The 14022-nt window shown below is 39.1% G+C and overlaps 1 protein-coding gene across 1 annotated transcript in view; it reads right to left on the bottom strand.

Annotated features, from left to right (window-relative positions):
- Positions 1–14022, bottom strand: part of LOC309558450 (uncharacterized protein) — a gene marked incomplete at both ends in the record, with an annotated part of 88680 nt that overhangs the window by 50202 nt on the left and 24456 nt on the right. Inside the window, 1 exon segment of the mRNA XM_082261523.1 lies at positions 6708–6851. Within this exon segment, the coding sequence (XP_082117649.1) occupies positions 6708–6851 (144 nt within the window).

The following is a 14022-nucleotide window of genomic DNA, read 5'->3' as shown; positions in this document are numbered from 1 at the left end:
AGGTAAGGGGAGAACATGCAAACTCCAGGCAGGTAGCACCATTGTTGGGATTTGAACCTATGACCCTAGTGCTGCCAGGTGAAAGGGCTAACCACTTAGTTATTGTGCTGCCTAGATAATTGTTAATTATTTGAGTCACATTGCTGAATCTGCAATTTGTTGTCAAATTGCCTGTGTCAGAGGTAAACCCCTGGGTTAACTAATCTATTTGTTAAAAAAAAAAAAACTATACTATATTATACTATACTATACTATACTATACTTTACTATATGCTATAGTAACAGACCTCTGGGACCAGACACATTGGTAGATAGGCGTCCTACATTCTCCGCACTCCATACTTCCTCTCAGCTACTCTTCCTGCCAATCCCTTTGGCCCTTCAGGTGTTGTGTCTACTATGAATGTCTATGTCCATAGAATCACTCCAGTGAACTAAACCTCCCCAGTATCTTAGCTAACAATGGAGGACAAACACTCGTAGAACATTAGACTAAAAAGGGTCAGAATAGGGGTTAACATGCAGTAATTACCATATTGAGAAGGCATCGCTTAGATCCCCAGCTCTCTTGGTGTCCATTTGCTATTGTACATCCGATTTCCATACCAAGTCTAATAGACATTATAATTTACCCTATAGACACATTCCCTCTGAGTGCCGTCTTTTACTAGACACAGTGTATTGCCTTCGTAACAATTTGTACTTTTTTATTATTGTTGTTCTTCAATGAATTATTTGAACTAGAAATGCTGTTAATCAAGACAAATGCATATATATAGACATATACAAAAATATTTATTATTTATTTATATTTATTTATTTATTTATTTAATAATAAATATATATATATATATATATATATATATATATATATATATATATATATATACAGGGCTTTTTTTCAGCGGGAACGCGGTGGAACCCAGTGCCGGCACCTCCAGTCTGAATGTATGCAATGGCAAAGGGGTACTGGGGCCAGTGGGGTGAGCTGAAGAGCCTATTGATGCTGGCTGCTGGGGGATGTATTGTTGCTGGGGTGAATCTATTGTTGCTGGTGGGCATTTTGTTGTGGGTGGGGCTTTTTTTGCAGTGGAGGATTTAGTGTTGCTAGGGGGAGCTATTGTTGCTGGGGGGCTATTGTTGTTAGGGGGGTCTATTGTTGCAGGGGAGGATTTATTGGGGGGGGCCATTGTTGCAGGGGAGGATTTATTGTTGCCAGGGGGCTATTGTTGTTGGGGGTCTATTGTTGCTGATTGCAGGGGATCTATTTTACTGTTTTTTCTATTGTTGCGGGGGAAGATTTATTGCTGCTGGGGGGATCTATTGTTGGGGGGGGGGGTCTATTGTTGCTGATTCCAGGGGATCTATTTTACTGCTTTTCTAGTTATCATTAACAAATTCCATACAAATTACCTAGAACTAAAACATGATACTTGGTTCTGTTTTCTCTAAAAGGGGGGTACTGGGAGGTGGGCAGAGGGTGGAACCAAAGGACAGCGCTCGGAGGTGGGTAGGGAGTGGGGACAAGGGGGTGACTCAGAAGAGGGGAGTACCTGCACCCATTCTCTGAGAAAAAAAGCCCTGGATATATATATATATATATATATATATATTTTTTTTTTTTTTTTTTTTTACTTTTCATTTATACAATGCTTTGTGAAAGTGAATGAAATAATCATGTAGCATAGTAATTATAATAAGAAAGAGACTTACCTGCTATGTTCAACCCTGCAAAAGATTCAAGAGTAAGACAATCAGTCTATGTTCTAATACAATAATCTATTGCAATTCACAATTCTACATTTAATGAAGGTTCAAGCTTCCCATTATAAGATTCTGCTGCCCTCTGTTTTCTGTATATGATATAACTTACCAGTAAACCCTAATATTTGAATAATAAGTAATCCATTCCCCCAAGCCTTTATAGTCCAGGATCCCACAGCTGGACTTTTTACCAAATGGGAACGTAGAAAGGCATAATTGTAAAGGTTGGAATAATTCTGTTTAATATAGGGATTTTCCTCCAATGTTATTGTGTTTTCTAAAAAGAAAATATAAATATTAGTTTTTATACTGTACATACATAGTACATACAATGAAAAAAACTGTAGAATAAGTAGACACGATAGAGAAGATGAACATTTTTAAATCAATATATATATATATATATATATATATATATATCTCTCTATATATATATATATATATATATCTCTATATATATATATCTCTCTCTCTCTCTCTCTCTCTCTCTCTCTCTATATATATATATATATATATATATATATATATATATATATATAGATATAGATATATCTATATATCTATAGATATATATATATATTTTTTTTTAATTTATTTATTTATTTATTTTTTCCTCTGTTGCAGAAAAAAAATCAGATGTGAGATTGATGAAAATCAATGATGTGGATCCATTTTCAACAGATCCTATAGTCTTACTGGAAGGCTAGTTGTTATTTACTGAATTTCCAATGAACATATTGGTCAAAAAGAGACTCTGCTCTGTACATATGTGGCTATCAAAGGGTTTCTGTTCTGGTACTAGGAGATAATATAAAGAAGGGAGAGTTACAGCTCTCAGTCACTGTTCATATATCTCCAACAGTTATACACACCAAAAGAAAAAACAAGAAATAATATTTATAGGTTTTAATAATAATAACAACTAACAATAATATAATGGATTTCTCTCCTCCAGTAGACAAAAACATGGCATGGGGCCATCACCCAATTTGGGTGGACTGACTGGATCCAGTGACTATGGTCTCACATATATGTCTATATGGTAATTATAATTGGTCATAAAAGTTATATTAGGTGGATTCTTCTGACTACCAGGGAGCTTTCTGTGAAAAGTTTCTTCAGGAGCTCATATTTCTTGTATTTTAGTGCTAGTAGAGAGAGCGTTCATCTGGTTCTAATGATGTGAAGTGGATTATAATGTAGATTCATTTTAGATATTTTTGTACTTTAATTCTATAATAAAATTCTTACCATTTGGATCGGTGAAATTAATAGTGAATTTGTCATCTCTTGTGATCAGTAAATATGATAAGGAAGTGGTGACATTAAACTCTTCAGTGTATTGGTCAGTGACGTTTAATTTAATGTCCAGAATCTTCACCGATGAATTCAGAGGTTTAGATAAAAGTAATTCCAATGAGTTCACTAACTGCAAAGGAAACATATCATCATTGTGTTAGTATTATATGATAACATTTTTCAAAAACACACTTTGTCCTGCTGCATTCTAGTACATATAGAGACGTGGTGATCCATCCATCTATTCATCCATCCATCCAATCTCAAAAGATTTAAAGTGCTAACAATACCAATGACTCCAGATAAGGGGGAAATGCAAAGCCGGGATTGTTTATTCCATAATGTCATTTGTAGGCTAGTGTCTAGAGTAGCCTTTCTTAAAAGAGAAGTATAGGGTTTAGCTTTATACTGACCTAGGTGGATGCTGCATCAGTCCTGGCACTTCTGCACTGAGAACCGAGCAATCGAAGACCACCAATCGCTTGATTCTGACAGCTCCCCAAGCAGAGATCTGCTGTCAGTCAGCAGCTCTCTGCTCTGCTCCCTCCTCGCTCATTGGAGAGCTGAGCTGTGGAGGCTGAGCCGGGTGTTGGTCCCGGCACCTGGCGGATCCCGACTCCGTGGTCGTGATGGCGCGGTGCCTGGACCAACATCTGTGATGTCAGCAGAGAGCGGACTTCAGGCACCTGCAGAGTTTTTAATAATTATTTGCATATACATTTGAGTATTGTAAGTAGTTTTTTTAGTCGGTTTTTAATTAACACCTGACGGAATCACACTATTTGGAGTCTTATCTTTTCTGTCCAAGCTTGTATACAGAGCAGGAAGGAGGACTAAAGTGAAATATAACATAGGGATACTCGATGACCTCCATTAAGAAAGATCTATGCAGCTTCACGTTTTGTTAGACCACCTATAATTTGGGGTCTAACGATCTGGTAAGAGGCTGTGTGAATAACAATGGTGGGTGCAATGGTCACCCACCATCGAGTTAAAGGATATGATGGACACTAATTTGTTTTTACATTGAATTTATACATTTATGGACAATTGACTTTATGTGAACTTTATTGTCTTCACTGTTCACAGTTTTTGGTGATCATGATTTTCTTAAGGAAAATATTTGATACTTATTTTTCATTTGTTGACTTGTTCATTGTTTTGCATAACTTGATTGTATTATGCAAAGCACACCAATATTAGGGTAATGGTATTTGCGCAATTGTATTTTTTTCCTTTTTGGGTTCAGTTGTGCCATTCTGGTGTTTGATTTATTTAATTTGGGTGTTTAGCACATATCGCAGTTTCTATCTATTTACATCAACCTAATGATAACTGTGAGAGCAATTATCAAGAAAATTGAAACCAAACAAGAAAGAAACATCTTTGTGAATTAAAGCGGCTCTTCATTAGTTTTTTCATCTTTCCATCTTTTAAATCCTCTGCCTTTGTTGTTTTAGCTTTGGATAGTAAAACATTTTTTTTTCTGCTAGTAAATACATTATACGGTCCACTTCCTCTTTCTTGTCTCGTCATTACCCTAGGCTAATGACATCATGTACAGCTCTCGCTCTCACTCTTGTGAGAGTTTGCCTGCAAGGGAGGAGGGATGAGTCATAGGAAAGCCAAAGAGAGCTGCAGAGCTGGAGGGGGCTGGATGAGGGCGGAGATAACAAGAGACTGCAGAGATCCATGAGTATTCATCAAGAGAGGATAAATGTGCAGACAAGCAGTGATGTGAGTGAGTTTGTCTGTATGTATGTGTGTCTGTGTCTATATACACATATATATATGTATGTATGTATGTATGTGTGTGTGTGTGTGTGTGTGTGTGTGTGCATCTGTGTGTCTGTGTAAATCCATGAAGTGAACAGTTACAAGCTTCAGCTGCCCACAGTTAAAATGGCTGCAGCCAGACTTAGAGGAGGGAGATTTCTGTAGCATATTTGGCAAGTACAGAATCACAGTGCATATAAAATTATTTGCAATGTGGTTGGAGGGAAGCTACAGAATGGCAAAGATGTTTTCATTACAAATTCTATGAGTAGACTGGAGTTGCTTTAAGTATACAATATTTGTCTATATATTTCTCATCATCATCAATAGCACTCAGACTTTACTGTTATTCATAGAAAAATACAACTTCTTACCTGATAATAATTATAATCATTCACAGTTAGGTATTCTCCAAAACTAAGAGATGAAATGTTATTAAATATCTCTTCTTCTGAGGCACTTACTGAACAATTTCCAGCATACAGCAGGAAAACAACCTGAATAGATAAATAACATTATTGTCTAGGGGTAAGAGAAATATAGATGGTAAATGATGTTACATGTCATGTTATACATTCTACATACTACCAGCAGAAATTAACCCTGGAGAAAGATAATATGGTTATCTATTGGTCAGAGATACATAGATGATATATGACTGGAACTTACTTGTGACTTCTTTACTTCCAGCAATGTGAAAACCTCAGAGAGGATCTGAGTGTCATTATAATCCATCATGGAGCCAGAAGTGAATACAGCAATGATAGACTCAGCGGGGGAAATCTCCAGAGCTCTTTTTAGTCCATAGAGAAGAGACTGATTGCAAGGAAGCATTTGGACATCTGTCTGAGAGTCCGAGTAGTTTTCCTTTATGCTTTGCATGAAATAGTCCTTCTTGGTAGTGATGGTTTCATTTGTGTCTAAACAAAAATCAGATTATTGTAAAGTAGAAAAGTGTTCATTAGATCTTTACCAGGCATTATGTAGGCTTTCATTATTGAAAATGTGTTGTTTATCAGTAGATAAACTATGAGGTTGTGGGGAACGGAGTCAGAAGCTGGTGAGAGAAGATTGTGCTGATAAAAAAAACAGCAGGTATTTTGGGTGGATAGATTTACTATTTAGTATTCAATACAAGGAAAACCTTGGTACCATACTGGTAATACCACATTGATTAGAATGTGCCACGCTTGGGGAGACCTGCAAAAAAAAAAAACTCTGGAAGAGTCCAAACCCAACGACAAATAAAATATAAAGAAAACAAAGAAAGGGCGCACCGACCTAGCGCATTATCCTCAATAACAGGCTTTATTTGTGTAACATTAAAAAATGGCTACTCACAGACATAGATGAAAGTATATCATACCCAGGTGGCTCTGAGGAAGAGGCTGGGCCTCGAAACGCGTCAACCATCATCTCATCGGTTATGGACGATTACATGGACTAACCCGGACATTTGAGCAATTCGGCTCGATATGATATACTTTCATCTATGTCTGTGAGTAGCCATTTTTTAATGTTACACAAATAAAGCCTGTTATTGAGGATAATGCGCTAGGTCGGTGCGCCCTTTCTTTGTTTTCTTTGCTTTTAGTACCGGTGGACTACCCCAGTCCGTTATGGGCAGCAAGACCTTAGCCATCTGAGAAGCCAGTTGTGAGTCCCGTGAGGAGTGTGGTCGGGGGGCTTGGATACCAAGCGCAGGAGAAAGGTGGTCACACCTTATTGTCTTTTGGGACAAATAAAATATGCAAATACACCTCCAAGAGACATTTTTTCCCTTGATGAACTTCACAGATTCTTGTCAAGAACAAAACCACTAATCGCAAATTGGTAACGAAACAACTATGAAGTGAGTTTATATTTACCTGCATTATCCAGTGTTACTGAGGTATATTGTCGGGTAACACAGGGAAATCTTAAAGATAAGAGATTCAGAAATATTTCCAAGTAGAATGGAAAACCTAAGGAGTTGATATATTTGTCTGCTAACACAGTAAAGGAGGTCCCCTCTGCAACACAAATCATTTATGTGAGAACGGCTCCAGAGATCGCACTCAACAAATTTAAATTAACACATTTCAATTAAAAAAAAAAAATTGCAATAAATAATAATACATTTTAAATACATAAATTTAAATAAAGATTTATTTTTTCAGTGTTATGGTGGACTTCACATTGTCTTGGTAAGTTACATAGTTACATAGTAGTTGAGGTTGAATAAAGACAATAGTCCATCCAGTTCAACCTGTGTAGGTGTGTGTGGCCGTAATCATCTCACATACCCCTGAATGTTCTGATCCTTGAGATGTACGTCTAAGAGTCTTTTGAAAGCCACCATACTACCCGCAGAAACCACCTCTTTTGGTAGAGAATTCCACAATCTTGTAGCCCTAACAGTAAAGAACCCCCCACGTTGCCTGAGGTTAAAACGCTTCTCCTCTAATCGCATTGTATGCCCTCGAGTCCTCATGCAATCCCTTCGACTGAACAGCTTTTTTTCTAAGCTGAGATCCCCATTGAGATATTTAAAAATTGCTATCATATCCCCCGCAGGCGTCAAGTTCTTGTGTTCAACTTCACACAGTACTGTGAAAATCGTTTTTGATGTAGAACATAAAACACATAAAAGACAATAAACGATCCAACCTTTTTTCCTGTACAGAGATATTTCAGTGACAAAAGATGAAAAAAAGAACATCTTATTTCTGGGTAGGTCAATCAATAGGCGAAAGCAGTGCTTTAAGTGGCCCAAAAGAGGTGCCGGTACTCTATTATAGCCTATACATTTCCCCCCCACCCCACATCAGGGTCCCCACAGAGCACCCCTCTGGCCTGGGCTGGGACTCCGGAGCAGGGGGACTCACTGGTGGTGACTGATCTGGCTCTGGAGTGAGAAATATTCTTGGGGGGGCAACTGAGGGCACAGATGTCCAAAATGAGCGTACTGGTACGCTAAGGCGCACGGAGAGGTGGCAGTATGCTCAAGAGCCATATTTGGAAGTGGCGGTACTGAGTACCAGTGCATGCCGGCCCACTTAAAGCACTGGGCGAAAGGTACTTCTGTGGAGGTGAACTTACTAATTGGTTCTCAAGACATCATATGTAGGGATGATCGAACGGTTCGGGTCGACCATCGGTTCGGCTCAAACATTGGGTGTTCGAGGTTCGGCCGAATTTAGAACTTTTTGCCCAAAAAGTTCGGAATTCGGCAACCAGAACTGCCCAAAATGCAATGGTTCAGGAAATGGGCTTTAAAAGCCCATGATTGGACCAGAACCATTAGCAAAAGCCAATAGAGGGGGCAGGAGAATGCTAGGAATGTGATTGGAGTGACTAGGGGGTCCCTAGACCAATCATTAGTGAATACGCCCCCCAGTATATAAGATCGCCCCCGCCATATTCCCAGCATTGTTATACTGGACATGGAAGAGAGTGGAAGCAGTTCTGTTAATTTTACTTTAAAAGTGTCATTTAGCATTTATTAGTGTGAGGAAAGGGATATCTAGTGTAGTTAGAGTGCTCCTTTACACTTAAGTTAGCTTCAAAAATTTAGTTTCTGTAGGGAAAGTGTGAAGTGTCAGGGGACCGTAGTGTAGTGTAGGGTTAACTGGCAGTGACTGCTATGGCAGGGTGACCAAACCCTTCCATAGCAGGGTGACCGCTATAGAGAAATGATCATTTCTCTGAATAGCTTCTGAACTGGAGTATGGCTTCTCACCAGCCAATCATTTTTTATGCTGCAGGGGCTGCCACTGCCAGTGCATTTTTTGAGGACATGTTTGATGTCAGACATGACATCTGAACATGTGTATAGGGGGTATATATAGACATATATGTCTGAATATATACCCCTAGACATATATAGGTGTGATAGTAGCAGAAATAAATGCTTTCGCTAATTAAATCATTTACAGTAATATATTTCTGCTACTATCACACCTATATATGTCTAGGGGTATATATTCAGACATATATGTCTATATATACCCCCTATACACAAGTTCAGATGTTTTGTCTGCCTCAAAAGAACCCCAAAAAATGCCAAAAAAAACGCTAGCATCAGAAAAAAATGCCCAGGTGTGTTTTTGCTGGCATTTCTTGTGTGATTTTGTGTCTGGGGGGTCTAAAAGGTCTGTAGCATGTCCAGAACCCCCAAAAAAAGATCATATAGGTGTTAAAGGAGGCTCCCGAACCACATCACTGTTCTACTGAAAAATTATCTTTTATTTTCTGGTTCTGGACATGCTACAGAGCTGAAACTTCACATGCACACCTTTTAGACCCCCCGGATACTAAATCCAAAGTAAAAATCAAAAAATCTCTTTTTTAAATTTTTTTTATTTTTTCAATAATTGGCTTTTTTATCAAAAATGACAATTTTTAATAACTTTTTTGTGTAATTAATAGTTAATGGGGCATGACCCAGAACCCTGGGCACTTTTTAGGGGCATCTATTGGGTTTTAGGGCTTAAAAATTGTGTTTTTTGATTACCGAAGTTCGGGTCCCATTGATTTCAATGGGGTTCTGAAATCCGGGCCGAACTTTCAGGAAGTTCGGATGTTCTGGCCGAACCGAACTTTTCAAAAGTTCGATCATCCCTAATCATATGTCTTCAGAAGACCCAGGATGGTCAAATCTAATTTTTTACCCCATGGTGGCTTAACAGCTTAGAGACCTCACTATTTTTTTTTTTCATTTTCAAAGAGTTTTCTTTTTTTTTCCAAAACAAATAAAAGGTAAAAAAAAAAAAAAGTATTACCGTGTGCAATAATGTTACACAGTGGGTAGACATAACTCAATACAAACAAAGTTGCCAGGTAATACCTTGGAATCGACCATTGAACAAAGATGGACTTTTAAGGTACCAGATCACAAAATCAATGTTTTAAAACCCTTACATTTTTTTTATTGGGATCATAATTAAATCATGCACCTTAAAGGCTAAGTTCACCTTTGTATACAAAAATTGAGACATGACCCTGAATGTTGTGGCACCACGTCCAAATAATGTAAGCATAGAAAGAAAAAACATATAGGCAATAGGACTAGATAGTAGCCACCGTTAATCCCACAAGGAAAAATCAGTACTCGATTATATATAAAAATTAAAAAATGTATTTTGACAACATAATCAAAAAATTCATTAAAACCAAAACATGAATGGTACACATGAGGTGCTTAACAGCATCCTCCTGTAGCAAAATAATGCATAAACTGCCCACCGTATGCCAGGGTCTGGTGTCTGTAAATCTCAGAAACAAACAACCTCCTGTGTCTGGGCCAATATGGATTCTAGTGTGTAAACGCCAATGGATCGCTACGCGTTTCGCTAAACAGCTTCCTCAAGAGATCCTATTGGTGTTTGGATAGTAGCCACGAGGCCTCAAATATCTTCTCACTTTTAATATGAGAGAGTGATGACGGTGATAGAATTATTCTTATATTGAAAATATTCACTCTGTATCAGTTTGATTCTTGCTATTCGGGAGCCACGGCTCCTCTCAGTGCTGATCCAATCCTGTGACAAAAGTCACATGGAAAGTGGAAATCTCCATTGTCTCCCTGTCAGAGGGGCTTTTGCCACATGATTGGATCAGCACAAAGAGGAGCTGTGGCCCCTGAATAGCAAGAAGCAAACTGATACAGAGTGGATATTTTCAATATAAGAATAATTCTATCACCATCATCACTCTCTCATACAAAAATGAGAAGATATGTGATGCCTCGTGGCCACTACCTAAACACCAATTGGCTCTCCTGAGGAAGCTGTTTAGCGAAACGCGTAGTGATGCATTGGCATCTACACACTAGAATCCATATTGGCCCGGACACGGGAGGTTGTTTGTTTCTGTGATTTACAGACACCAGACCCTGGAATACGATGAGCAATTTATTGATTCTTTTGCTGTAGGAGCATGCTGTTTAGCACCTCATGCATGCCATTTATGTTGTGGTTTTAATGAATTTTTTGTTTATGTTTTCGAAATAAATTTTATATTTTTATATATAATTGAGTGCTGATTTTTCTTTATGGGACTAACCGTGGCTACCTTTATTTAAAGTCCTATTACCTATATGGTTTTTCTTTCTATACTAAGTTCACCTTTGTTCACTTTTTTTTTTTTTTTCTAAAGTCCATCTTCTCTATATACTACTACATGTGTATGTATTGCATTAATATACTTATTTTGCAAAAATAAAACAGCTTTCCATTAATTCTACACAATCTTTCCTCACTCTCTTCACAGCTGCTTAAAAACACATATCCATTACTTCTGCCTTACTTCCTGGGCAAACTTTAGGTCATGACACAGGAAGGAGTTTACCAGCTGACCTCATTAGCATACACTCTGCATTATCCATACTCAGCTGGTCAACTCCTTCCTGTGTCATGACCTAAAGCTTGTCCAGGAGGTAAGGCAGAAGTAATCAAGCAGTGTGTTTAAACAGCTATGAAGAGAGTGAGGTAAGCTTGTGCAGACTTAATGGAAATCTTTTTTTTTTGCAAAATAAATATGTTAATGCTATATTGGTACATAGGGGACCTGGACTATAGAAAAACTAAATAAAATACAAAGTGAACATAGCCTTTAACCAATTTACCACTAGAGGATTCTGCTGTCTTACGTCTGGGCCACTTTTTTAGATTCGGCGCTGTGCGACTTTAACTGACAATTGCGCGGTCGTGCAACGCCGTACCCAAACGAAATTTACGTCCTTTTTTTCCCACAAACAGAGCTTTCTTTTGGTGGTATTTGGTCACCTGTGCGTTTTTTACTTTTTGCGCTATAAACAAAAAAAGAGCGTAAATTTTGAAAAAACAACAATATTTTTCACATTTTTTTATATGAAATTCCCCCCAAAAAATGTAAAAATCAAAATTTTTTTTAAATTTTTGGCCAATTTGTTTTCTGCTACCTATGTTTGGTAAAAAAAAATTCACAATAAGCGTATTTTGATTGGTTTGCGCAAAAGTTATTGCGTTTACTAACAAAGGGAAAGATTTCTGTCATTTTTGGTGGGTTTTTTTTAACGCGTTATGGCGGCGATCAGCGTTTTTTTTTTTTTTTTGCAGGACTGCGACATTGCAGCGGACAGATCGGACCGTTGACTGACATTTTTGACACTTTTGAGGGTACCAGTGACATTACTGCAGTAATCAGTGCTATAAATATGCACTGTTACTGTAAAAATGACACTGGCAGGGAAGGGGTTAATTTTATTGGAGAGGGAGGGGTTAATGTATGCCTGGTGCTTACTGACATGTGTGGGGGGAGGTGACTGTGTGACACAAGGACAGATCCAGGGTTCAGCTATGCTGAACCCTGCAATCTGACCCTGCCTGTCACTTAGGAGATCCGCCCGCTTGTGTTTACACAAGCAGGCGGATCTCCACACTAGATCCCCGACGATCGGGGAAGAGCAGCGGTGATCGCCGCTGCTCCTCCCCTGGCCCAACTCCCGCTGTGACTGAATACAGCGGGAGCGAGCCTCCGGCGGCGCGCGCGCGCCGCCAAGAAAGGGGAGTGTCTGACGACGTAGTACTACGTCGTCAGACGATAACGAACCACTTTGCCGCAGTAGTACTACGGTACTCAGACGGCAAGTGGTTAAAATGAACTTGATCACAGTGTAATTTCATATATTAATTTATAACAAAAATAAAAAAAAAACATGCTAGGAGGAAGTGATTTTTAAGATATGTTATTTTATTAAGATATCAATTAAAAACTGAATGATTTTAAAATATTAATGTTGTGATTTGGTACCTTAGAAGTCTACCTTTGTTCAATGGTCTATTACACATAATCATTTTATGGATTTGGTACCCCTAATGTAACAGCCCACTTTGTCTTTGTAAAAGGTTACTGGGTGCCGGATGTTGTACTTGTGTATCAGACAAGTTCAATGATTTACCTGGTTGTAAGGACGGACATAAAGGAGATGCCTATGAATTAGCTAAGTCTATGGTGAGAGTTATTCCATGAGCTGAATGGAATCAAATCTAGTAAATATTTTTTTTTGTTTGTAAAGGGAAGATTAAGTGATTTCCACTTGCAAGCTATGGTTCATTGTTCCGCCCTTAGACTTCCCTTAGGCAGATTAATATACAGAACCACTTTGGGATCCTTACATTTGGGAGAAATATTAAGTGGTGGACCACATTTATTTGTTAACCTATTGCTTACCCAACCATTCCATGCCCTGAAGAAGTTTATGAAAATGTAATAAGGCCACCGTCCATCCACAAACTTACAGACCATAAAAAATGCAGTGCAATCCTGGGAAAGAAGGAAATAAGGAGAGTAGTGCTATAGCTAAGGACAGTGATAAAACAGTGACATGGAGCCAGGTAAGTGTTTAGGTACGGGGGTATCATGGGTGGTAAGTGTTTTTTAAATGAATGCAAAGAATTCATAAGGGTGAATTACATTTAGAAAAAAGCGGAGTTCCACTCAAAAGTGGAACTTCCGCTTATCGGTTTCCTCCCCACCCTCTGGTGCCACATTTGGCAACTTTCGAGGGGGAGCGGGTATACCTGTTTTTGACAGGTATCTTGTCCCCACTTTTGTCGGACCTCGCCGCGGAAAAGTACGTCAGAAGTTAGGCCCCCTCCTCCTTCCTCCTCTGCTTCTAGGCCAGTAAGAGAGCCCAGCACGCTTCACGCATGTGCAGTAGGGACCCAGTCATGAAGTCAGGCAGCATCCAGTGGCGGCGGCAGCATCCGGCAGCCGATGGAAACATCGGAGTCATGACATCACTTCCAGGCTTTTACATGGAGACCGGATCAGAGCCGAATGCGGCTTTGATCGGGTCTTCGTCGGCCATACAGGCTGGTTGCCCAGGACTCCCGGTGGGACGGGAGACCCGGGGGAGCTGCTGAAGGCAGCGGGAGGGGGGGATGTCCCCTCCCACTCCTTGTAATGACAGCCGAGCGACTTCTCAGCCACATCGGTTGTCATTACAAGACAGCTGACCATTGGATACGGACGCCGGTACCGGGGTGATGCCTCTAGCTGCAGGAATCACTCTGGTACAAGCACTTTCCCGGAATATCGGCAATATCAGTCACCTTGGTGGCCGATTCCGATATATCTGGGAAAGTGCATATCGGCCCTCGATATATCGGCTTTGCCGATAATCGGTCGATCTCTAGTTATAATATCAGTAGTAAATTC

The sequence above is a fragment of the Pelophylax lessonae genome (genome assembly GCF_965119305.1).
Source record: "Pelophylax lessonae genome assembly, chromosome: 6".
NCBI classification, from domain to species: Eukaryota; Metazoa; Chordata; class Amphibia; order Anura; family Ranidae; genus Pelophylax; species Pelophylax lessonae.
Note: the sequence above shows the minus strand (reverse complement) of the source record. Positions and strands in the feature narration are given on the sequence as shown.